The sequence below is a fragment of the Crocodylus siamensis genome, chromosome 2, assembly GCF_052110815.1.
Source record: "Crocodylus siamensis isolate JL-2025a chromosome 2, ASM5211081v1, whole genome shotgun sequence".
NCBI classification, from domain to species: domain Eukaryota; kingdom Metazoa; phylum Chordata; order Crocodylia; family Crocodylidae; genus Crocodylus; species Crocodylus siamensis.
The window spans coordinates 237274142-237301444 of record NC_143396.1 but is presented as its reverse complement, the minus strand read 5'-3'; the positions used below and the strand labels follow the sequence as shown (position 1 = coordinate 237301444).

Here is a 27303-nt window from a genome sequence, read left to right as displayed (position 1 = left end):
AACAAAGAAAGAGGATGGAGATACGGTTGTAATTGCCTTTTAGATATTTGAGGACTATTATTAAATCCACTGTCATTCTTTTCTGCAAACTAAATAATCTGAGTTCTTTTAGCCTTTCCTCCTAAGTCACATTTCTTAGGCACCTCATCATTTTTGTCACTCTTTTCCAGATGCTTTCTAATCTGTACATAACTTTCTTGAAGTATGGTGTCCAAAGCTGGGCACAGACCTCCTAGATGAGATTTTACCAGTACCAAATAGAACAGAAGAATAATTTCCCTCAATTTACAAACAACACCTCTGTTAATGAAACCTAATATGCTATTGTCTTCTCTTTTTGGCAGCAGGAGCACACTGTTCGCTTGCATTCAGCTTCTGGTCCACAAGATAGTGAACAGTTTCTTCATTTCCTTTTGTTTTCCTTAGACCACTGTAGGAGAACATCAAAGTGTTTCTTTGGAAAGAGACAAACAGCAGGCCTTAATGTAGGGGGAGATCCAGTGCATAGAACTGCTTGCACCGTTCTTGGGATCATTCTATAACTCCTCCTGTGAAAGCTGCTAGTAGCTTAGTTCTCAAACTACTGAACCAAATGGGAGCCTAAAATCAACTGTTTTGGGGGGGTTTTTTGGGAGGGTGGGGGGGAGGTTCCAGCAAATTGCAGAAAACCTATGACCATTTTGTATATCCAGATAGGTCAGGGTTGGCCAATTGGCAGCATGTGTGCTACAAGGGGCGCAGATAGCTGCTGCATATGGCATGTGAGCCCCAGGTGCTCATAAAAGGAATTATCAGAATTGAGATAGGTGGGTCTAGAGCAGGGTTTCTCAACCGGTGATCTGTGTCCCACTGGTGGGACATGAAGGTCCTCTAGATGGGACTCAGGTCATAGCGGTGAAACCAGAAGTGTCATGGCGGCACTTCCAGTTTCACTTTTGCATGCTTCAATTGGCTGCTGGGGGACAACCCCCTCCCCCCCCCCCAGCTCTTCGACTTACCTCTGGGGGAACCCCCTTCCCATTTGGCAACTGGTGCGACCAGGGCTTTTTGACTTTACATAGGTAGAGTGAGATTAAGAACTGCTGGTCTAGAGCATTTGGCCATATGGAGTGGAGCAGGAGCAGGGTGTTGCTGTAAGAGGAGCAGTCAGATGTTTCTGCCAAAAGCTGGATTAATCTTTCCCTGACCCTGCAGCTGCTGACAAATTCAGGACTTTGAATCTTCTTTCACCATATAAACATTTGGGTGGTTGTGGACCACTTAAGGGTTAATATAGCTCTTGGCTGTGGCATCTCTCATAGCAGTGTCCTGCCTCCCCTCTCCCCAAACACTCCATCCATTCCAAATCCCCCAGGGTGCAAACTCTATCAGATGCAAATCTCAGGGGTGGGGATCAGTGTGACTCTTCGGAAGGGATGAAGATTAACTTGTCATGCATGTCCAAAAAAACAAATGTGGCTACCTCTGGGATTGAAAGTTTTCCTGTGAGGCTATTATACTCCAACTGCTAGTATGAGTTAAGCTTGTAACTTCTCTTAAAACAAAAACTTAGCAAACACTATTTCCCTGTGGAAGAAATCATTTATTTCACAGACATTCAGTCTTTTTGTGGATTTTTCATCTTACCATCCAGTTTGAATGCTGATGCCTTGTAGGAGAAGAAAGGATAGGAAGTTAATTTGGTATGGCAAAGTCACTCTCCTGCATGTATTTAATTCCTCTTTACTGCTATGTAGAGATGGCAATATCTAACCCAAGGACTGGAGGAAACACGGTCCAGTAGGATTCTTTGTGTCGGAACTTCTGCTTAGGTTTTTTAACCCCCATCAGTGCCTAACTTTAAGCACTGAAGCTTGAAAATGTAGTCCTATGCATTTTTATAATTCTGTCAGAGGAGTAAAGTAGAGGTTGTCTGTGTCTTACGTAGTTCCACACTATGTAGCTATAAAACTATGTACGTCTTAAATACAATTCATTTTAAAAGTCTTATTTAAATTTAATATGTGACTCCAACTTAAATTAACTTTAATTTTTGAGTCATTTGATCTTGTACTAGTCCACAGTTGTGACATTGAAAACTACTTAAAGTGCTTTTGTTCTATTGTGAGAAAAGCATATCTATTGTTTTATTTAATGATGTTAAAGTGGTGAGATGAGTCAGAAGCCTGTTCTTAGAAAGATTATTCATGCAAAAACAAAGTACAGTTCCTGAGATATTTCCAAAAGGTCTATTGTAGTGCAGTAAAGGTTGAAATTACATTACTGTGTAAATTTTCAAAAGACTTAAAACCAACTTTCTTTTTGTCTAAGATTTGTGCCCACAATCACAACTGCAAATTCAGTATTATGTACATCTGTAGTTAAGCACAAAATTGTGAGAATCAAGTGTGTTGTGTATTAGGTTTTACAGTTACAGTTGAATTATGCATGCAAAATACAGGTATATTTGTTGGTGTGCACCTGTGAAAAGAAGACTGTCCCCCTGGAAACATTTTAAGAATTGGCCTTTAAAAGTCCCTGTTTTTACTTGATTAAAATTTCTCAGGAAGTGTATGTGAAACCTTTTACACATTAATGTGAGAATAATATGGGTATATAAGAGATGTTTTAAGATATACTTGAGATATTCATATGACCAACTCTGTGTTTTGCTATGTTTTGTTCTTTTTGGATAGCTTATATTCTTTCTCATGCCCAGAGAACACATACGTTTTTCTCTTGTGGGAAGGGCAGAGAACATGTATTTACTACTACTTCTATATCAGGCCCACCTCTTCTCTAAATCGTGGAAATCTGGTACAAGATCTTCTGAAGGCAAGAATGGCAAGCTGTAGCATCATAGGAAAGTAGGACTGAAAAGGACCTCACAAGGTCATCTTATCCAACCCCCTGCTCAAGGCAGGATCATACCTGACTAAATCCTAGCAGCCAAGTGTCTGTTTAACCTGCTTTTGAAACTTTCATGCAATAAGGAGACATCTTCATCCTCTGTCTTCACCAGCACCTTTCTTGTGGCCCATTTTTGGGCCCTAGCCAAATGGGCAATTATCCGGTTGCTCTGAAGCTGACTTCAGGCTTTTCAGGCAGCATATCTTTTTCTCCTCTGTTTTATGGTAGAAATAAAAAGATTAATGATAAAAAAAAAAAATCCTTCTGTATAAATACTGTTTGGGAGATGATAATTTTTTCCCTTTGCAACCTATGAAAAGTCATATTGAAGTGTCATGCAGTCCTGAATCTTGTTGTTCTCAGTTAGCCTTACTTTGAAGATGTTTTGTTTTTATCATGCTGTGCAGCGACCTACTTATTACATGTTTGAAGCCTTGAGAGAGCACCTTTGCATCTAAGTTGTTACACCCTTATGCACTTTGAAAAATAAATGGCTCTAGAGGAAGAGTGCTAAGCTTCAGCTTCAGCTTCAAATGGCCATCTGCCTTAGCATTTTTATTCATTGGCTGGTTGGTAGAAACAAGGCATTGAGTGACTGGCACCATGTTTACTATGACAGTTTGAACATCCAAACTTTGTGTTCTGCAGTCGGACTGAGATTTACCCTATATCACTGATCAGTACACAATAAGCATTTAAGTGCTTTTCTTTTACCTGAGATCTGTAGCAAATGAATTATGTTTGACCTTTTATTATTTAGGTAAAAACAGATGACATAGCAAGAATCTACCAGCCCAAGCGTTATGTGCTATCTCCAAAATCAACCATTACATTAGCCCACCTTCTTGCTGCTCGAGAGGATTTATCAAAGATAATAAGGACAAGCAGTGGATCTACAAGAGAAAAGACAGTTTGTGCCATCAATAAGGTAGGCCTCTTTCTTCCCTTTAATGTGATGGAGACAAATGGTTCATGCAACTTTTAGTTGCTTATAAAAGCTAATTTCCTCTTTGTCTACTATTTTCTTCCCTTTTTGCAGCCTTGTGGCCCTGGAAAAGGAAGGGTTTCAGTGTTCCCTTTGGTATAGCTTTGGCACAACCGCCTCTGCTACCCTGTCATTTTACACAGTAACTGTACATGAAAATTGCAGTTGATGAAGAAAGCGAGGTTTAGATACTCTTTGTACTTCTGCAATGCTTTATATTTGCTGTGTAGTTCAGGAGGCAGGGCCAAACCTGAGAGTTCAAGTTGGATGCTTGACTGCAGGAAACCATAGGTCCTTACACAATGTAACAGGCAATCTAGTTATGGATGATGCAGAGAAGGCTGAAGTATGTAAATGCCTTTTTCACTTCAGTATTCACAAATAGGAACAACTACAAGATGATGAGTGCAGTTGGCAGAAAGATGGGGAAAGAGACAAACAGTCTAGTAATGGAAAAACAAGTTAAGGAAGTGAAGTGCTTTCAAATCAGGAGGGCCAGATGCGATGTACCCTAGAGTACTAAAGGAGTCAGCCGAGGTAATTTCAGAGCCATTTGCTATCCTCTTTGAGAACTCATGGAGATCAGGCAAGGTTCTGGTTGATTGGAAAAGGGGCAAATATAGTGCATATCTTTAAGAAAAGGAAGGAGAAGGATTCGGAGGATTACAGACTAGTTAGCCTGACCTTGATACCTGGAAAGATCATAGAGCAGGTTCTCAAGGAATCCATTGTGAAGCACGTAGAGGGGGAACAAGGTGATTAGGAACAGCCGTCATGGCTTCACCAAGAGCAAGTCATGCCTTATCAACCTGATTTCCATCTATGATAAAGTGACAGACTTCGTGGATGCAGGAGAAGTAGTGGATGTGATATTCCTCGAGTTTGGCAAAGTTTTTGACGCTGTTTCCCATAACATTACAATTAACAAGATACAAAAATGCAGACTAGATGAAAGGTACAGTAAGTTGGATGTATAACTGGTTGAATCATCATCAGGGATCTGGGTTTTCCGTTTGTTGCAGAACACGGATTTTCTCCTTCATCAGAGAAAACTGTGGAAAACCATCGGTTTCCCCTTGCAGGCCAACAGAGTTCCTCCCACCCCAAGTGCAGCTCTGGCCCAGTTCCTATGCCAGGAAGAGCATGGTGCAGCCCTGGCCCCAGCACGCAGCAGCAGCCCACCTTTGCCCCACACACAGATCTGGGGCCATGTCCCCTATGCCCTCTGGGGGTGCATGTAGTGGCAGGAGCTGCCCCCCTCTGCCCTCCCCATTGCCCCCCAGACAAGCTGCTTGTGGCTCTGTCCCGTGCCCTGCCCTGGCTGTGCAGTGCCTGCCCCTGCCCCTCCCTCCTTCACTGCAAGGGCCTCAGTCTGCCTCCTCCCCCGCCCCTTCCCTCCTCCTGCATCTTTCCCCACAACAGACTTATCAGCCAGACACTGCTCTCCATGCGGCTGGGCTGAGCTTCTAGCCATCTGTGTGCTGTGCTGTGGGTGCACGCATGTATGGGGCATTTATCGGTGACATAATCGACCGCATAAGCCAAAATAAGTTGATTGCCAGTACAATATGGGATCAATGTATCGGTGCATCTCTACTGAGGGGGGATTTAATAAGTCTTCAAATACCTAAAGGGTAATTATAGAGAGGACTGAGGGAGGCTTTCTCTGTAGCTGTAACGAACAGGACTAGGAGCAATAACCTCAGACTGTAGCAGGGAAAATCAGGCTGGAGTTGAGGAGGAACTTTCTTACCATGAGAGTGGCCAGGCATTGGAACAGGCTACCTAGAGAAGTTGTGGAATTGCCATGTTTGGGAAGTTTCAAAAGCACGTTAAACGGATACTTGGCTGGGACAGTTTGGTTAGGGATGATCTTGCTTTGAGTAGAGGGCTAGACTGGACTTTGCAAGGTCCTGTCCAGTCCTATTTTCTTAAGATCCTATGAAAGCTTATGCAGATCAGGTTTAGTTAGTCTAAAAGGTGCAAATCAGCTGTGATCAAATCTATTATTAATTCTTCGGTCATAGAATTAGGTCCCAAACCTACAAGCACCTTACATACATGCTTAACTTTGTGTGTAAGAGGTTGCCTGAATCCAGTGGGACTGCTCATGTCATAGGTCTGAAGTTAAGCCAGGGTCGGGCAAAATACAGTCTGTGGGCTGGATCTGGCCCACCAGACCATTCTATCTGGCCCGTGGGGCCCCTAAAAAAAATTTAGAAAATTAATATTTATCTGCTTCTGGCCACCTGTCAAAGATGACAGAAGCCTGGAGCAGTAGGACCCAGGGAAGCCAGTGGCAGGATCCAGTACCTCAGCAGCAAGAGCTGCCCAGCCCCACGTCTCCCTCAGCCCCCTCCCAACCACAAGCCTCTGCCTAGGAGAGGCTTCTGGCCTGGTACTCTGGGCTTGTTCCTGCCTCCCTCCACTGGAGAGGGAAATTCAGATAAGAAGCAGGGGGGAGGAGGGAGGCAGGGGAGGACCAGGAGTGATTGCCCCAGCCCAGCTCCTGCTGAGTTCTGCAGTTGCAGCCATGCAGCTGGGAACCATGTGGTACTGGAGCACTGTGGCAGCAAGCAGGGAAATGGCAGCTACAGGCGGAGGGGAGTGGCAGTGAGCGGGAGTGCAGTGACAGCTGGGTGGGAGTGCAGGGCCAGCGTTGGCAGGGCCCAGAGCGGGGTGGCAGGAGCGCAGGGCCTGGGCTGGCAGGGGCTTTATGGAGCGGGGCTGGGCTGCACCAGCCAGGAGAGGAGAGAGACAGCCCAGCTCCAAAGCCCCTGGCCCCATGCTCCTGTCACACCGCTCTGGGCCCCACTGGCCCCATGCTCCTGCCTAGCTGTCACAGCGCTCCCCGGTGCTGCCTCATACACCCCAGCCACCCTACCCACCCACACCCCACATATCCATATGGACACCCACGCACTCCCTTACCCCACACCTATCCACTCCCCACAAGACACCCCCCTCACAACACAGACGAGTAAGACTTTATTTTAAGTTATTGTGCAATTACCTCTATGTACACTACACAGACGCGTGTAAATCAGGACAAAAATATTTTTTGAAATCAAACATCTACAACATTCATTAATTTGATTTTTTTTTTTTTTTTTTTTTTTTTAAGACTATAATTTGGTATTTTTCTGGTTCTGAAATGGCAAACCCCTTGCTGAAAGGAGTACTTCTGGGGCAAGGGGAGGGACTTATGGTGGCAAATGTCAGGAGTTAGGGGGTAGGACTTCTGGTCACAAGACAGCAACCGGGGGACAGGGCACCTGTCAAGGGGCATGGCTACCCATGCAGCCCTTGACAGCTTGCCAAAAGTTGGTAAACAGCCCTCTAGCCAAAATAGTTGCCTGCCCCTAAGTTAAGCACATAAGTTAGTGCTTCCAAGATCAGTACCGTAGCTACTAAATGTAATGATTTCATCATCACTTCTTTAATACTCATAGTAGGCATGTCATAATAGCTGTTGAGTTTAGGTGTCTTTTCATTATGGATGAGTCTTCTGAGGCTTAACGCTCATTGCTCAGTTAAAGATTATGTGGTTGAAACTAGGTACAAAAGGTCTCTGGGAGTGATTTCTGCCCACCCCCAACCCCAAATTAAAAATAGACCAAATATTCTTAATTGTATATCTGGAAACTTTCAGAGTCTTTGTAAACCTATTTAAGTGTGATACATAATAGCCACCACAGTCCCCAGATTTCTTAATTTAGCAAAAGTGGAATTTGTGCCTTCTTAATGGGAACGATGAGTAAAACAGAAGGGTCAGGTCACCGAGGAGTGGAACGAATGGGTATTGGAAGATGTAAAAGCAAGGTGTAAAGATGGATTTGCAGTTCTGAAGCAACTAAGACAGGCAGACTAGAGAAAGACTAGCTTTGGAATTGTTGGGTGCCCAAGGTGGATCACAAAGCTTGTGGGATCAAATAGAATAGGACATTTGGAATCAATTGGAGGGGGCAGACCAGGAGGAGCTGGAAAAGGAAAGGAGGTACGTGTGAGCAGCAGTTGTTTCTTGCATACATCCTTTTGGTTTAGTGGTACCAAGATATCACATAACTGGCTGACTGGAATCAAAGGGTTGCCTTGATACAAATCCTTCCTTTTGTCTTTGTAACTACTGTTTGATATATAATATGGGTTGATGCTGTTTTGACAGGCAGCAGGCTAAATGCTTATATGTTAGTGTTCATAATTTTGGTGGTGGGGGAGGATGAAAATAAACCCTCTAAAACAAGAAAATACACAAGCTTTTTGGATAACTGAAACTGTCAGTCTTCTTCATGACATTTTAAAGTAAGGATGTGCCTCTACATGTTAAAATGGCAATAGGCTATGTGACTTTTTCATCTTTATACTTTAAATCATATGCATCAAATAGCAAGAAAACCCTTTTCATCGGAAGGTACTACTGCAGCGTTGCATAATGCATTGTTTATATTTCAGTTTGGTGCACTGCCTTAGTCATTTATAACTGAAGCCAAAGCATCAAGCTGAATGAATGCATTTAGAATTGAATAGGGCTACCCATTTTGTCAGCTTGCCAATGTCAGTTGCTGTATTTGTCTGTGCAGTCTTAGTAGATTTGCACGCATCCTTGCCATTCTTTGTATTTCTACAACATCCTAATTTAAGAAGTAAGGAGCCATGGACACTTATAATGTTAGTAGTACTTTGCACTTAAGTAGTACTTTTGGTAAAGATCTGAAGTTTGTTATAAACAGTTACTTAAAGCTGAACATTTTCTTAGGTAGCTACGACCTGTTACTGATATAAAACTGACTTTGTGTTGTCTCACAAAATCAGTAGCAGAGATGAGATGAGAATCTAGGTGTCCTGACTCTCAAAGTCCACATGACCTGCTGTTATGTTGCGAACAGAGCATTTGCTTGCTCATCACATCTGCATCTTTTTCAATAGGCTTATTACCACTGAAACTAAGCACTGCATATTTTCCTGCACAGGTTCTGATGGGGAGAGTACCAGATCGTGGAGGCAGACCAACTGAGATTGAACCACCTCCTCCTGAAATGCCTCCCTGGCAGAAGAGACAAGAAGGTGGTGGGAGGGGTGGGTGGGGGGGTGGGCGAGGTGGCTGGGGGGGAGGGGGTGGTAGAGGTGGTGGTGGTGGTTTCAGTGGCAGTGGTAGAGGCGGAGGTGGCTTCCAGGGAAGGGGGGACTATGGTGGCAGGGGGGGTTATGGTGGTAGAGGTGGCTATGGTGATCCATATGGTGGAAGGGGAGGAGGAGGAGGATATAGAAGATACTAAAACTTCAGAAACATTAATGTAACTGACAGGACCTGGGTGGTAGTTTACTGATAACAGGAATTTGGTTTTGTTTAGGTTAGATTACGTATAATCCTCTTATTAACGAATCACTGCATTAGACCACCTCATCTTGTCACTGCATCCTGTTGTTAAACTGAATGACTTTTTATATATATATATATATATATATATATATATAAAAAAAATATGAAAATGTGACACCTGTAAAGCAGCCCTTGTTTCACACTGCACACACATTTTTAAATATCTTGCTTGCTTTTTTTAAAAAAAAATAACAAATCTCATAAAAAATTAACAGAAACAATGCATTTTCTTTTTAAAATGTTACTACTTAATGTTTGGGCCTCTAACTATTGTCTGCATCCATCATGCATGAAGTGATTTAGAAGGACTTTGGCTTCCTGGGCTGCACAAGGTTTAATATGCTGTACAAAACTGGTTTCAGTTGCATGTGGTTTTGGTCCTCCATCTGAAAGAACCATAATTTCAGAAGTTAAACATTTTAGAATATTTGAAGTTAAAACAAAAACTCCCACAGGTTTCTGAGTCTTCCAGAATTTCACATTTAGGTGGTAAAATTTCACATCCATGTTACATACAGTAAACAGATCTAGGCTATTCTTATAAAAATGCATTAAAATATTTCAGAGCCAAGAGCTTTGTTAATAAAGATTTGTGGTAAACCTTGGTAGCAGATCACTTTCATTTTACTTACAGCAGGTATTCCATGAAAAACATGTTTCTAATTGCAGACCACAGACAGAACAGAGAACTTTCATGGGTCATACAGCTGCAAAAGTAATGTTGGAGTAACAAGGGCTTCAGTATTTTGTTCTTAGTCTACCAGATTGTCAGTTTAGTTCTTTCCCTCTTATCTTCCTGAGTGTCCAACATGGTATATTTGGGTATATTCTGGATTTGGGGATACAGGCGTGGCTTCCTTGACTCCAGTGCCAGTTGCATACTTCTGCTTTTGAAGCTATATTCAAAATCAGTGAGTCTGTCCCTCAAATGCCTGTCTTGGACTTACAAGATAAGTTATAGTGAACACTTTAAAAAAAACTTAAACTTCTCATTTAAATTAAACTTAGACTTTCCCTGTTTTCTGATATAGACCATGTAAGAATATTGTTTATAATCTGAGTGGTAGAAATGGTTGAATCAGTAGTTAAGAAATGGGTGCTGAAGAAAACTCCATTCATTTTCTTCCATTTAAGAGGTCAGCTGGTGTGAGGAAAAAACCCTGGAGCCTGAGGGTAGGGCACCCAGGTTTTTGTAGGAGAAAAGTGATGGACAGTCAGCTGCTCCTAATCTATTGCAGCCCTCAACTGGCCTGATTTTCACCCAGCTGCTGGCACTATGCAGCAACTCGGGTGTTCTGCACATGCTGCTTGTGTAAAAAGGGAACGTTGACAGTCTGCAGTCGTGAGAGAGAAGCTGGTGAGGAATGTGGAGAGCAACATTCAGTTCCTCGTGGCTGCGCATGGCTTTGCCTGTTGTCCTCATTCCTGGCACTATAGGAGGTGATGGATTCATTAAAAAAATGAGAATTCTGGTCTCTGAACTGGCTATTAGAAGAGGAATTGAAGAAGAATGGGAATGAAAGAACCAGTCTTTTCATACATAGCAGTCCCTAACTTGAAGTTCTTTCTGTTCACTCTAAGAAAGTATTTTATTTCTGCCATAAATAACATCTGAACTGCCCCCCAAAGCCTGTCTCCAACCAGTAAGAGTGGCAGTCACAAATAGGAAAACCACAGGGCTCATCTAAACACCAGCATTGCACTAGTTTAAAGGTTTGAGGTCACAGATTTAATTCAGTTATTGTGATTACATAAGTGGACACTCTTACATTGATTGATTTTAAACCCACCTTTCATTTGTTTAGTCATACCATAACAGGACTGACAGCTAAGCTTATGTAAGCCAGCTTTAAATTGTGTGCCAACACCACAATCATACCATTTAAACTAATTTGGTCTGATAAACTAATATCATGCCGTCAGTTTTTTTTTAGTACAGCCGTGTAGCCTAGATCTATATTGAACTGAAAATAAAATAAATTTGCTAAGTTTGTTTTTAATTGGCTAAATGAAACTTTCTCAAAAGTTTCCAAAATCAGAAGAATTGGGAGACTAGAACACAATGAACAATGCTACACTTTAGAGATTAAATCACTTTTGTGTCCCCTGTTCTCAGGATGTATGCTTTTAACTTTCTATAGATGCAATAAAATTTGTTGAAAAGTGGATTTGATTTAAACCTGTTCTCAAAATATTTTGTATATTTCAGTCCTGAACAATGTGTTTAAAATTTCTGGTGTAAGTAAATATAGCTTTTGGTACATGTGTCTGTGAACAGTTTTTGTGTTGACTTGCATTTAGTGAACATCCACCCAGAATGTTGTGTTTTTGTTTACTCGACTTTAGATTTTGGCAAAAATGGTTTCCAAGACTTAAGAAAACACTTTTATTAGCAGGTGTGAACACTGATAAATAAAATATTGTATTTAAAGTTCTTTTGCACGATTTGTATGTTGTTTAGATCAACTTTTGTACATTGCTCTCAGGATGGTGTCTCATTGGTAATTTGCAAGTGTGTGGAAGAACTGCTGTTGAGTTGATGGGGAAAATAGAAAAAAATTTTAATTCTGTCATTTGGAGTATGAAGAGTCCTATTCTGTATGGTAGCCTCTAACTTTTTAAAAGTACTAAATAACAGTTTCCTGAGACTTTCCTAAAGTGGCTGCATCACAGATATGACTAAATTGTCTTGTCTAGATTTTATTCAAGAGTCAGGTATGTTCAACTGTTTGTTAAACTACTTGTCAGTATAGTCCCCAGTGATATTAGTGCTTGTGGTTGTACACAGCTGCAGCTTGGCTATGACAGTCTAGTAGAAGTCCTTGTTCTGCAGCTCCTTCACTGCTATAATCTGCTCTTTATCATTATTGAAAATCTTCATACAAAGGTCTTCCCTCAGTGTGGGGGGGAAAAAAGTAAAAAGCTGAGGGAGCTAAATCTGATGAAAAGGCTAGATGGGGATCTGTTCACAGTCAGTTGTTCTGTGGTTATTACAAGCTGGGATGTTTGATGCTTTTCCAGGATAATGCAGCTTTGCATCAACTTTCCAAGAGGCTTATTTTTGATGGTTTCTCCCAAGCACAGCAGTTCAGTACCCATTAACATTCTTGCTTATTGAGATAGTCCAGAGCATCCCTCCACTATTCCAAAGAAATGTAGCCATGACTTTGCCAACTGTGATACTCTTTCCTGAATTTCTTGGCAGCTGAAAACTATTTGCTTTTGCTACACACTCTTCTGCTTGGGCTCTGGATCAAGGTGTGTCTTGTACTGATTTACAATCCTACCTATGAATTGTTCTGGATTTGCTTGAAATTGCCTCAGATATTTGAGAAATGCCAAGCTGTGTTTTTTCTGATTATTTCTCATGCCTAAGGTTTTACATATTGAGGATGATATGCAGTGATCAAGTGTAATGCCCACTCTTGACTGTCTCAGTGTTGAATGACAAAAAAAATTAACAGCATCTTGTGGACTGTAGCAACTTCTTTTGGGATGGTGGCTCATCCTTAATGCTAATACTCTCTTTGTTAAATTCAGTTGTGGGGACTTTTAATTGTACCAGATGAAGCTGCATTCTCCCCCCAGTACTGCTGTCATGGACTTCTGGATTTCTCTTGGGCTTGAGTCTTTTCTTAGGGAAATACATGATCGCAACTTTGATTTTATTGTTCTTTTTTCAAATTTTCTGTGCCTGACACAATGATGCATCTTCATAAAGTACCAAACAAAATAGCTCCTAGCAGATGTCAGAATATTAGTTAGTATATGAAATCTGGTGGGTCCTATCACATTGTTAAATGTCAGGTGCATATTTTCTGAATGCCCCTTTTCAATGCTATAGGTGCTTTTTTGTAACTTGTACAATAGAATTTTGTCTTATTTTTGGGAAAAAAAGTAAGACAAACTTTAGTACTTCAAAGCCGTGTACAAAGTTGCAAGAAGTGATAGCTTTTGAAAACAAATTTTTAAGTCATGTTACACTAGAGTTAATATTTAGAAGTGAGGCTTTTAAACGATAAAGATGTAAAAATGTTCAGATAGTTTAGTCCTTTAAGAATGACAGATGCTAGGCTGAAAGAAAATAACGGTAATGAGAGATGCCTAAAAGTGCATAATTTTCCATTTGGTAATATTTATTTCAGAGCTGATTGTGAACAACCGAACACATTTTAAGGATGTCCAATGTTAACATGTTTTCGAGCAGTTACAAGTCAGGGAGAGTTTTAATCATGAGGCATTAAAATCTGTAGTTTGTAATTACTTTATAATATAAATATTTAAACAGAAAACTTGCACTTGTTGATATAAACTTTACAGTCTGTACATTTTTTTTTCAGTAAGTTGTCTCTTAACATCTTTAGGTGTAATTTGTAGAATTTTTTTGTGTTCAAAAGATGCATACAAATTATAAGCAACAGCTTCTGAATGTTCCATGTTAGGAAAACCATTATATATGCATTAGTCTACTTTATTCCTCTACAAGTATTAATCAGTCAACAAGTAACTTCAAAAGATTAGAATTTGAATCTACACACGAACAGTATTGTCTTTAAAAGAACAACATCCACTAAAAAAATTTAAATCACACTTTGAAAGTTTTATTTTTGGGGGCATGCAACAACTACGGCCTTGTCTTAGACTAGGAAAAGCGGTGTACATTTTAGTTGATAGCCATGACAACTAATATATTTTAAAGGGCTTAACTGCTGTTTAAAACATGTTAGTAGCTCATTTTAATTTAAAATGTCAGCTACATGTTTTTAAAACCCCACCTGTTTCCCCTTGTCTAGACTCACTCTAAGGTAGCTGAAACTGAAAAACACAGAAAGTCGTTTTTTTTTTCAGTTTATTCACTTTGAGCTTTCCACAACATTCTTGTAGTCAGTTGCAATGCTTTCCCTGTGCAGTCAGTTTCCACTGTTCGCACAATTTTGTTCATGCAGCTGAGGGGAGCCTCAAACATAGGAAAATATGACTAATGCTGCAAGAATTAGTAGGGGCCTAAAGGAGCAGATGTAGTGCCTGAAAGTACTTTTAATGCTATGAACTTCTCCAGATTTCAGGTGACTTTTGCAGTGGCTTATTTCAGCAAATGTGAAAGGGTTATAGCCTTCCCTATGAAGGTCTCCTGCAAATAAGTCCCTGCCAGTCATTCAAATAGACTGCAAGAACTGAGGAAAAATGGGTTTGCATCTACTATGGCTATAAGAAGTTACTATAACTTTCTAATTTTGAGTCGTAAGTTAAAAGTAGTTAGGCTCAAAATCTTAATTTAAAATATATACTTCTGTACATATTAGTTTTTATAAAAACAAATGTTTATTGGAATCCAAATTTTAGCCTTGAATCAATGCATGGATTTCTTTAAAGAGGGGAGCCAGATTCCTAAAGGGAAAAAAAAACCCTATCAGAGAGAAGTCAAAGCAAATTTGCAAGTGTGATCAAACAACTTTTTCTTAAGGGTGCATACACTTAACAGTTAAATTGCTTTGGGATAAACACATTTCTGCTATATGCTGGAACATAAAGTATACATACAATTGCATTCATTAGCTAAGACTCAATCTCCCACAGCTATGTACTCTTGTAAAATAATTTATGAAAGAGCTTTAAGCAAATGTAGCGCACGCATCTCTTTAACACAAGTTTCTGATGTTCAGTTGAATTACATTTGATAACATCCCTGTTCAGTGAAGCCAAACTGTAAGAGACTCATCAGTTTCATACAATCTTGGCATACAAACACAATCCTGAAACTGGCCTCCGATGGTTGGAGTTTAATGTGCCAATTTGCAACACTGTTTTAGTTGTTTCTTAACAATATGTACACTTTGTTGCCTTAAGAATAGACTGGGTTTAATTCAGCGTAGCACCTGCAGCTATGGACTATTTACATGCAAAGTAGGAATTTCCTCTTGACACTTTATATAGCTGTAACTTCAGGTGTGGTAAAATGACATTTAAACTGCTAGCAGCTGAGAAGGGAAATTAAGAAATACTGAGCTAAAAGGGGAGAAGAGAAGAAACTGTAAGGGTTATAACCATTTTGCAGGCAGCTCTATGCAGATATACTGGAAGCCTTACAGCTGTTAGTGTGGTGCTACATGCAGGTTGATGAGCTCTGCATGCAGAGTGCAACTGCTTCCAATCCAGCGGCTAGTGGGGAGTGCATCAAGCTAGGGAGGAGTTCTTTTGCCTGGTATTGCCTCATCCAAGCAAATCAGTGCATTGTTTGTCAGTGTCCAGTGCAGTGAAATCCTGATTTGTCACTCGGATTCCTAAGTGACTTTCCAATTATCATATTGTTGGAATGCTGACGTTGTCTCAGATTAAAACCCACATGTAATATCGGAGATTACAGGACTGGGAGCCAAAGGATGGGTGTGAGATTTTGGGACTGAGGAAGCCTGGATGTCCAGCATGATGCTTTTTTTTATGCTGTGCCTCAGCCGAAGAGGAGTCTATCCAATTGAATTTTGCATTGTCAGGTTGCAAACTATTTTTGGTCTCATCTGATCTTAATCAAAACCTCGGCTTAATTAGGCCATCTGAAACTTCAGACATTTACCTAGTCTGAAATTGCTTTAAACTGAGGCCCTGAGAGTAGTATAAAAGCACCTGCATATAAATGACAGTTATGCTTTTATGTTAGGAAATCTCAAGTAGATCCTCCCACAGATGCAGTAGTTGCTGCACTACCTCTAAAAGATAGTGAAAGAAGGTATGTAGTTCAGTGATTCAAGCTTCTCATTTAAAAGGGCACAAAGTAGGGAGCCCTCTTCCATAAGATGTTGCAGTCTGACAGGCACCCAGGGACTATAGTCAAAAACAGTTGAACAAAAATAGGCATCTTCGCACCTGTGCAAAAGTACTTAGACATACAGTTTCAGAACTTCATGTTGCTAGAACTTGATCTTGTTTCCAATCAAGTAAAAGGATTTGACACCGATTCCTGCTGGAACTTGATGAGTCCCCAGAAGAATGTCTAGACATACAGATTAACAGAATGCTTTGAAAATCTGACCCAAAATGGCATGAAAAGCCAACCTTCTGGTTTGGAGAGGCAACATGATCCCAGTAAGAATCTGAGACAGATGGTCCCAACCAGCATCTGAGAAGAATACAAGTTTGTACAAAAGGTTAGTTGTAGCAGGGCCCTGAGAGCTAGATGGAGATGTTAACTGCAGACAGCTGTAGCACTGCTGGAAAAGTGCACAACTGCAGTGAACATGTGAAAATGGTGTAAATGGAATGAGTTTTAGTAGGCACTGATTTTGGTAGGCTCTGAAGATATTAATTCCTCAGAGCCAAGATATATGTTGAAACAAGTGACTAACACACGTACAGTGACTAACACACACTCAGACAGTCAGGTGGGTGAAAAACTGATTGCAGGATAGGAACCAGAGAGTCCTAGTGAACAGATGTGTGTCATCCTGGCAAGGAAGGGTTGGAGCTTGGGCCAGTACTTTACAACATCTTTATTAATGATTTGGATGTGGGGGCAAAGAGCTCACTGGCCAAGTTCATGGCTGACACCAAGTTATGGGGAACCATGGTCACACTTGAAGATAAAGGCAGATCTAGACAGGCTAGCAAGTTGGACGGATCGGAACCTGATGAAGTTAAACGTTGAGTAATGTAAGGACGAGCAACCCTCAACACACCTACAGGCTCAGTGGCACCAAACTGATTAGCACCTTGAATGAAAGGGACCTGGGGGTAACAATAGACCACAGTATGAATATGAGCCAGTGGTGTGATGCTGTAGCCAGTAGGGTAAATAACACCCCGACATAAACTAGTCAGGGAGGATCAGCAGGCATTGGGGGAGTCACTATCACTCCAGAGCACCGCCGGGAGTGACCAGGAATAACGGTCACAAGCTGGCAGAGGGTAGGTTTAGGTTAGATATCAGGAGGCGCTACTTCACTGTCAGGGTGGCTAGGGCCTGGAACCAGCTTCTAAGAGAAGTGGTGCAGGCTCCTACCCTGGGGGTGTTTAAGAGGAGGTTAGATGAACACCTTGCTGGGGTCATTTGACCCCAGTATTCTTTCCTGCCATGGCAGGGGGTCGGACTAGATGATCTGCTCAGGTCCCTTCCGACCCTAGAAACTATGAAACTATGAGACATCTCCAGCAAAATGAAGGAGGCGATTCTTCCGTTCTACTCAGCACTGGAGAGACCACAGCTGGAGTACTGCATCCAGTTCTGGGGACCACACTTTAACAAAGATGTGGACAAGCTTGAGTCTAAAGAAGGACCACCCATATGGTCAGTCTTATGAGGCAAGCCATATGAGGAAAGGATGAGGGATCTGTGACTCTGCAGCCTGGGGAAAAGAAGGCTGAGAGGGGACCTAGTAGTACTTTCTGCTGCACTAGGGGAGTACATCAAGGGCTCGGTGAGCAACTGTTCGCCAGGGCACCCAAGGGGAAAACCAGGAGTGATGGCCACAAGCTCCTGGAAGACTGATTCAGACTCAACGTTAGTAAAAACTTCTTCACAGTCAGGGTGTCCAGACTGTGGAATAAGCTCCCTCCAGAGGTGGTGCAGTCACCTACCCTGGACCTTGCTGTGGTCTGCTTGGTGCAGGAGGTTGGACCCAATGATCTTCTGAGGTTCCTTCCAGTCTTACAATCTATGAATCTATGATCATTCCATTCAAGAGGGAATAGGGGCAAAGGGACAACTCTAAGGGATGCAGGAAACACCAAGCCTCTGCAATTTCCAACAGAGACAAAAAGGGAAGAAGTCTAGTAGCATAACAGCATGAAGTATATGCCTCTATCCCACTTGCCATGTCTTTCTCATGAAAAGACTGTATAGACAAGCTTCTTAAATACTAGGGGGAAATAGTCCTGAATTCCTTGAACTGCTCAGGGAAATGTGGAGAAATGAAGATCCCCAGATCTTGTTCCCAAAAAGCTGCAGGTAAGGATAAAGGAAGGGAGGTTCTCTGTGGGTGCAATGGCTCTCCATGGTCCTGTGACCTTAGAATCTCCAGCAAACAAAGGTACTCTTAATAGCATCACCTGAAATTCCCAAAAATGTTCAGGCAACATCCTGCTGCAGCCTGGCTTCTCAAAATTGCTCCATTACATACGCAGTTTGTTTAGGCCAACAAACTTTCAAAGGCAGAAGTAACTGCATGTTACTTCAAAGCACTGTACAAACAATAAAGACCTAATGGTTGTCCTTAGCTGCCAACTGCACCAGAAATCATAAATAATTGAAGCTGTAGCAAAAGTTCAGTTGAATACCATGACAGTGAACTGCTCATAGGAAGCAAGTATATTGTTCCTTCCTCAATGCTATTATTAATATTTTATGCTTAAATAATTAAATAATATAGGAATATATTGTACTTTTATGCACCAGAGATTTAAATGTTGGAAAAATGTCCAACATTATACTCACCATCCTGTGGATAAAATCTGTTTAACTAGCAAGCCAGCAGTGCTACCTGACCCAAGAAGCATGGACTGCATAAGAGGAAGCAACGCTCAAATGTTAAATCTTTTAGTCTACGAGGCAGTCTTATTTTCATTCTTGTAGAGGCTCACACTTGAGCAGTAAGACTTCTTAAAACAGTTCTGTAATGGAACATTTTAAACAATGTCAGTTTATTCCTAATGTCTTAGGGCAGTGATTCTCAACCTTTTTGGACTTGAGGTACCCCTCACTAGACTTGAGGACCCCCTCCATAGCTTTTGTGAGTTTCAAAAACTGATTTATGGGTTACAGTACTTATTTTCTTGCAGAGGGGGACTTGCAGTGGGGATGTGAGAGTTGTCCAGGCAGGAACAAGCCTGAGCCTCTGCTTAGCTATTTAGTTTATCTCCTAACACCTCACTTACATCCTTATACCTGATGGCACCCTTGAAAAGATCTGGCAGCATCCAAATCCTTAACTTTATCAAAAGTTGCTTTTTTACACACCTGAACTTGCACGAACTTTGAGTGGGTGAGGTTGTCTTGATTGGATACCTTGACACAACGCTTGCAGATATGGACTGTAAACTTGACCAAAAAAATGATAGCTATTTGCAGTCAAATCATTCTGTGATCTATACTGGGAATGAAATTTGCCTTCATTGTCTTCAGAATAAATGTGAACTTCAAATTGTGTACTGCCCTTCTCAAGAGAGATCCCAGAACGTGCTTTTTGCAATGCTCAGAAAACACCAAATTCTTTTAAAACGGTGCGAGAAAAAGGAACACATTTATACATTCAGGAGTATATTTAACAGGCAAAATATGTTGATTTAAGAGAGTTTAACTCTCGTTAAAACCATTCAGTCTCTATTTCCTGTTCAGTTGAATATAGCAGCCTTGTCACACCTCCCAAAGTCTCAGTTTTAACATTATTCCATAGCAAAACTCCTGTCTTTTTAGCTAAGAGCAGTCTCTGTGCTTTGTGTTGTCTAGCGCGTGATTTTTTTGCTGGATGCTGAGAGATTCAATTGTCTTACGTGCCTGTCGAAGCTGAGTCTTTAAAGCATCATTTTCCACCTTTAGAATGTTTCTTTCCTAAACAAGAACAGAGAAAGGTCAGTGTCATCAGAGCAGCACTGCATTTCAAATCAATTTCAACCCTGTCTGCAGGTGCACTTGACTGACATTTCATATTTTAAGTAAGAGTATATTTACTCTCTCCAAAGGGTTATTATGCACTGACCAATAAATGATACATTGCAGACACAAAGATCAACATGAGCAGACACAGCTTTCTTTTTGTATTTTTCAAAAATATATACGACTACCTTGCAAATGAACCATTTTAAGCTCAGAATCAGTATTGTTCAGCATAATGTGCAGTTTACATTTATTCTAGTATATACATTTTCCATGCAACCATCATACAAAAGATGTTGGGAGAACATCTAGAGGCAGAGGAAGTGTTTCCCAAAAAAGGATTTAGGCAGACAGGGTTCTTTGGGTAAATGTGATATCTTTTATTAGACTTTCCACCCAGGAGAGCACACAGAAGAAGGGTGTTTGTGCCTGAAAGCTTGTAAAGAATAATTTTGCCAAGTATTTACTTGGTCTAATAATAACAGATATCACATTTACCTAAAGAACCTCGTCTGCCTATGTCCTTAAACCAACACAACCTACAACCAACAATCCAAAACAAGGATTGGAGCCTATCAAGAGGTAGTTAGAGCTTTTCTCTTGGTGTCACTGCTCACTGCAGACACTGGACTATTTGAACACTTGTCTAATTGCTTCTCTTTCCCATGCACTAATATTCAGCAGCTGACTGATTGCAAACCATCTTTTAACCTTGCTTGCCTGAGACTTTTAGGCAAGACCTAAAGTCAGTTAGATCAGACCTAAGGTTTTAATCTTCACAATTTTCACTTGAGTTGGTTGACTTTGATGATACAAGGGGAAGCTTTTGGTTGAAGCACTGGACAGCAATTTAGATCTGGATTTAATTTCTACCTGTGCCACAAATTTCCTGAATCAGCTGCTCCATTTCTCTGCCTCAGTCCTCTATCTGTGAAATGAGGTTAATAACATTGCCTTCTTCCACCTAAAATCTGGTCTCACTGAACTCCTAGTGAAGACTAACTTTTTCTTTTGACTTCAATGCAGGGTGGATCAGGTCCTTAGCTTGTTAATGGGCCAGATAAAAATGGTTCTTTACCATTTAGGTCTCTGGCAGATGTTACATTTGAGATGCAATTAACCAGTTAATCACATTAAAATGTAACTTGGCCACATGTTCAGGTACTTAGTGGCGCAAAAAATGTGTCATAATTATGCGGTTTGTTTCCACCATGCCTTAAAATGAATGGGGCATGGTTAGGACTGCATCAGGGCTCAACTGGGTTTTGGTGCAGTCCCTGCTGGCGATTCAGCAGAACGTGTACCATGGCTGGTTTGAGCTTTAGTGCAGTCCTGATACAGCTGACAATGAACTGATCATTGGCTGACTGCAGGGGTTCAAACTAGGGCTGTGGGTCCCTGGAGCCAGCCAACAATCAACTGATTCTTGGGCACCTTTGCCAGTGAAGGGGGAGCCTGGGATCATGTTCCTGGGCTCCCCTGCACTGGCAAGTAGGGTGTGATTGCACTCTGATCCCCAATACCAAAATAATGCCTCCTGCCATACATATGTGGCTTAGCAGAAAGCATGATTGTTGGGACTGCACATAAGATCCCATCATACCTTTAACTGAACATCTCTCAGGGTGCAACTACACATTCTAGTAAAGAGACGAAATAAACTCTGGTACAGTTTCTGCCAGAGTCAGCTACTTCCAGGTGCAGTGCCTACAGCACTTTGACTCCTGGCAGAACAGCTCTAGGCTGGCAGGGAGCTCCAGGGGTTAGTCCCCGGCTCCAGGTGACAGTGTGAGGTAGCAGATGGGCTGCCTGGGGTATAAGGGTGCTAAAGTGTGGGGCTAGGCAGCAGGCAGTCCCTGCCAGCCCATCACCATCCACACTTTCCCTGACAGTACTATTTGATGGTGGAGTTAATTAGTTTACTGTGCCCTAATACCAGCATATGTGTAGACAGTCATCCTTTACTGCAGAACTAATTAGTCAACTTTTCAGTAAAGCACATGTGTAGGTGCATCCTCAGTAGCCTTAGTCACACACTTCTGTGCAGGCACCCATATGTCTGAGTTCACAATGAAAGTTCAGATGATTCTAAGTTTGTCTGAAGTAGTCAAATCCCAAACTGGTAGAGAGAAGCTGCAAAAAAGATCTCACCAAGCTGAGTGGGTAAAAAAATGGCAGCTGAACTTTAGTGTCAACGAGTGCCGGTAAGGTACCTGGGGAAAAATAATCTCAGTTATACACGCACAACGGTGGGTTCTGAACTAGCTATCACATAGTAGACAGTTCTCTAAAAGCATCAGCTCAATGCACAGTGGCAACCAAAATGATGCCCAACTTTATTTGCTTTTAAGAAAACAAAATGTCAATCATGCAAACATACAATCCATGGTGCGTCCATATAATTAATATTGTGTGCAGTTCTGGTCTCTGTGGGCATGTCTACATGTATATTTACGCACGCCTAAACTTAATGTACCTTTACTTGTACATGTAGGTGTGCATCTACATGTGGACATGCAATGCGCATTAAGGCACATTAAATTTAGGCGTGAATAGCTAAGTCTCTATTATATTAAATAAGCCTATGCAGAGTCTCTCTATGCCTGAAGGGCATTTGTGCCCAAAAGCTTGCAAAGAACATTTTTTCCAACTATTTATTTGGTCTAATAAAAGATATCACATCCATCCCAAGAACCTCACCTGCCTAATGCGACTTAGCTATTCACACCTAAACTTGATACCTGCTTTGATACTGGGCTAGATGGACCATTGGTCTGACCCTGTGTAGCAGTGATTAAGTTCTTATGATGTGTCTGTTGAGACCATGTCTACACCATGTATGTATTCTCCACTTCCCCATCCATCCATCAATGGCAATCCCTCAATTACCAATCCTCGAACCACAGATCATTCTACAGAAGTTGCAGGTCCTTCACAGGGGAGAGTAGGCTGTAGGCTAACATTTCTCTCCTTTTCCTTCCTCTACTCTCTCTTCTCTGGTTTTAGAGCACAATGCTTTACCTCGACACAGGCTGCCATTTGGTTGAGGTTGTGGCAACATTAGTGTCAGTAAGCAGCCAGCTCCTGCCACGTCTTCATTCAGTGTCTGTTTCCTTAAGGTATGCCTTCATTGTGTTCTTGTAGTGCTTCCTCTGGCCACCAAAAGATCTCAGGTCACAACTGAGCTCAGAGTAGAGCACATATTTTCGGAGTTGAGTCAGGCATCTGCACACAATGTCCAGTCAGTCCAGCAAAGTTGGTGCTTGAGGATCACCAACTTAATGCTGGTAATGTTGGTTTCAGCAAAGATGCTGGCATTTGCATGGTGATCTTCCTATTTGAAGTGGAGAATTTTTCAGTGGCATCATTGATGATGTCTTCAGGCTTCTGAGATGATGACAGTAGGTCACCCACATTTCACATCCATAGAAGACAGTGGGGATAATGACTGCACTGTAGACCCTGGTGTCTTTCCAAATATCATGATCAATCATGCCAAAACAGTTACCCAAAGGAGCTGTTTGCATACTAGATCCTGTGCTGGATCTCTTCAGTGTTCACTCTCTGAGAGAGGTGGTAAGCTTGACTACCTCCAAAGCCTTTCCCTCCATGGTAATCTGTGGAGGAGGGTACCATTCATGTCGTGGGCCAGGATGATAGAGCACCTTAGTTTTTAGATGTTGAGAGAGAGGCCCAAAGTTTGGTAGGCTTCCGCAAAGAGATCCCACATTGTCTGGAGGTTTTCCTGAGTGTGTGCAGGGATGATACAGTTGTTGGCATACTGAAGGCCACGGCTGGTTGTTTTGAATACTTTGGTCTTCAAAAGAAAACATCCCAGATTGAATACCAAGTGCATGGAAGGCTTTTCAGTGTCCATTCTGGAAAGGAGGTGGTCCTTAACAGGAACCAGGATGACAGTCAAAAAATAATAACAGAATTGGAGTGATGATACATCCTTGCTTGACCCATTTTGATGACAGATAGATCTGTCTCTGATCTGCTACAGCTGACCCTCAGTTTCCTCACTAAATCAGAAGAATACTGAAGGAGCAAGAATGGGTGCAAGTGATGGGATGCAAGTGGACAGGACATCTCAAGCAAGCAGTTACTATAAGGTTAGTAATTTGTTCTTTAAGTCTTTTTCTAAATCCATCCTACTATTGTTGGCTCACAAGTAGGAATGTACGCAGGAGGAAGTTCTGAGGATTCTTACCTGGCAAATAATTTCAAAATCATCTCTGGCAACCAGGTAAGTGTTTAACAAATACATGTGGAGACCTCTGTGCTACTCCCCTACCAGCCCCTGAGGGGCTTATACAAGAGGACATTTCTAGAAATATTCAAGGAGCTTGAGCTCTAGTTAAGCAATAATGCCAAGAAGAGAGAGACCCGTTACACTGTAGCAAACAGAAATTCTGTGAAGATCCCATTTTGAGAGGTGGAGATCCTTCACGATGGTCCTTAATGCTTCAAACATGTGAATGCTTTGGTCCTTTGGAGCCAAGTATAATCAGGCTCTGGAAACAACCAGGTCCCAGAGTTTAGTTTGCCCAGAGATAGAACAGTATTTAACAAAAAATATGAGGGAGTAAATTTACTGATTTAAATAAAGATTTATAACAACCGTGAAAATAAATCTTTCATGAGGCCTGGGGCTTATATGTTGACTTTATGGAAGACAGGTTCTGCCATGAGGACTTGAGTCTCACCTTTCCTCCTGACAGAATATATGGCTACCAGAAAGATTACTAATAATTAATTCAATATCAAAGTGAGCATGGCTGCATTGCACTTCCAATCTATGTTACAGTATGTTTTCAGCTACAAACTGTAATGCCCTTTTCTGTTCTTCTAGAAAGAAACTGGAAACAGAACTCTAAACTCCACTCAGTTGACTTACGTTATCGGACATTTTGACTTCTGCAAATTTTGAGCTTTTGTAACCTGAACTTTAACACTATGTTAAAAGCTTCCTAGGAAGACTATGTCAGGGTTGTCTTTAGCTAGAAAGACTTTTTGACAAGACACTGTTTATCTGGCAGCAGCATATTTATTACAGCGTAATGGTTATTTTTCTATTGTGGAAACACACACATATACACACACTCTCTCTCTCAAATTAGAATTTCCAAACTACTGTACTGGCTGTATCAGACTACATGCCTTAAACTGGATGATCAGGTTTACTGAGTAGACGCTGTGGCTTGATAACCTTATTGGGCAAGGGGTTTGGCCATGGATATGAAGGCTGGAAGAGACTGTTGTGATAATTTCGTCTGACACCTGCATAGGAACTTCATATAAACGTGATCACAGAATCATATAAAATTAAAGTTGGAAGGAGCCTCAGGAGGTCATCTAGTCCAACTGCCTGCTCAGAGCAGGACCGTCCCCAACTAGAAATTCTAGATTGAAATCTTTATTATTTAATTTTTCATGTGGTAAAGAAAATGTTATTTTCTTCACTGATTGTTCCAGTAGTTGATTACCTTGGCAGCATCAAGGATTCATGATGTGATAGTGTATTATACTGCCATAACCACTTAAAGCCTCTTACAGTGCCATTGCTGTGCAAAGGAAAATTAGGTCCATTGAATAGGTACCTGTTCAAGTTCCTGGTATGAGGGTTTGCACATGCGCCACTCTTCTTTTATTTTCTGGCTGGATTCTTTGTTATCCCATTTCACATAACCTTTCTTGCGGCTTAAAATTGGGCTTGGCCATGGTGATGGTGATGGTGGGGCAGGCTGTAGATAAATATTTTCTGATGGTGTCCTATGCTCCTTCTTCTCCATCAGCCAGAAGGGTACGTCACTTGTCGTTAATGCTGCCTCAGTTTGTGTGCCTTTATGAACTACTGCTGGTTTCAGTCTTAATGAGATTTTTTGTGCTGAGGCACCCATCAGCATAATTGTTCGATCCTTACTGTCTTCATTGTGTTCATGCACTTCTCCATTAGGAAATGAAAATGGTCCTTCCTCCTGCCCTACAGGACACAAAGAGCAAACAGAGTTAACAAACTGGGGACAAGGTATGTAGGCCATAATAGTTCATTGTCCCTTTTTTGAATAAGGAAAATGCCATATTTAATCTTAAGCAGTTATTATAGTCGTATCTGTCTGAATTTGCTCTAGTAGCGTAGGTTTTCAAACTTTTTCCAGGGTATGGGCAGCTTCCCTCCCATTCACATGAAAAAGCTGTACATACTAGTAAGTACTTGCATAGGAAAGCAATACAAGGGAGGTGTTATTCAGTTTAATTGTTTTTAAGATAGTATAGCAATGTGGGACTAGAGAGGTCCCTGGAACACTAGCAAGTTCTTCACAGACCACTGGTAGGTGGTCACTGTGCTAGTGACTAACTTGGAAATAAGATTCCTGAGCTTTATTCTTAGCTCTGTCCCCAGCTCATTCCTTGGCCTTAAAAAAACCCCACAAAAAAAATAAATAAATCACATAATCTCTCTTTATATCTTACAAATCTACAAAATTGGCATGATTACATACCTTAATTTTGAAAGGCAAGGATTTTTTTATGATACTGTGGCAATAGGGATTGCACACTGTCCCTAAGTACCCTGGGAATACTGGCCAACCCAGAACAGGTAGGGCAGGGAACCCTGGGAGAAAAGTGGAACTTGCTGGGAGAGCCAGGGCCAAGACCACACACGGTGCCACCACCACAGTTTATAAGCTCCATGTCAATCAAACTAGGCAGCGCCAGACTGATGACAATAACTGCCAGCACCACCATGGAAGATTTAAAAGGCACCAGTGATGGTGACAGAAAGAGAAGGGAAACTGCCACCAAGCTGGCAGAGGCCAGGACAGAGAAGGTCTTGGGGCACTGAGGCAGAGTGGGGACAGGGCGATGAGATTTCTATTAGCCCTGGGCAGAAAGGCCCCACTGGGCTGGAGCTGGGACTATAAGTCCAGCTGAGCCCAGGGATCAGCACCCATAGGGAGTAAAGAAAACCACATAAACATAACAGGGGCACCAAGCCCTGAATTTACAACTCCTCTGGAGTGGAGGGTTTTTTTATGATTGCATTGCTTTTGATTTTTTTGAGAGGCCATAGGGGCCAGGGCACCAAAGGTCCCCTATCTAGGCTCCCCATGGTAAGCCACGCATAGAGGGCAGGGAACAGGCAGCCAGCCATAAGACGGCCAGGAAGATGCCACCTGGCCCAGGCAGCAATCCACAGGGGAAGCAGACATGGGACATCAGTAGACAAATACCAAGACTGGATAAGGCTGAAGTTGCCACAAGCGATCATAACGCCTCAACATTGAAGGGTGGTGGGTAGATGGGGTATAGGGGAAGCAAAACCCCAACATAGACTGAATCAAAATTATGAGTACCCCCAACGGGGACATCTGGATATACATGACTTACCCCCTCCTTAGAATTCTATTAACATCAAGTTGTGGCAGGTAAATTGAAGGTGAAGAGCCTGCTTCAGTTACT

The 27303-nt window shown here is 41.7% G+C and overlaps 2 protein-coding genes across 5 annotated transcripts in view; one reads left to right on the top strand and one right to left on the bottom strand.

Annotated features, from left to right (window-relative positions):
* The window catches only part of TSLIG3B (tRNA splicing ligase complex subunit 3B), a 29969-nt gene extending 18281 nt beyond the window's left edge, over positions 1 to 11688 (top strand). For both annotated transcript variants that reach the window (XM_090033510.1, XM_090033509.1), the window contains 2 exons: positions 3650 to 3817; positions 8845 to 11688. In XM_090033510.1, the coding sequence (XP_089889636.1) occupies positions 3650 to 3817; positions 8845 to 9150 (474 nt within the window). In that variant the 3' untranslated portion in view covers positions 9151 to 11688. The remainder of the gene's footprint in view (positions 1 to 3649; positions 3818 to 8844) is intronic.
* A 1684-nt stretch (positions 11689 to 13372) lies between these two features.
* Positions 13373 to 27303, bottom strand: part of RASGRP1 (RAS guanyl releasing protein 1) — a 93984-nt gene continuing 80053 nt past the window's right edge. For all 3 annotated transcript variants that reach the window (XM_090033508.1, XM_090033505.1, XM_090033506.1), the window contains 2 exons: positions 25440 to 25822; positions 13373 to 19791 (listed from right to left, as the gene is read on the bottom strand). In XM_090033508.1, the coding sequence (XP_089889634.1) occupies positions 19657 to 19791; positions 25440 to 25822 (518 nt within the window). In that variant the 3' untranslated portion in view covers positions 13373 to 19656. The remainder of the gene's footprint in view (positions 19792 to 25439; positions 25823 to 27303) is intronic.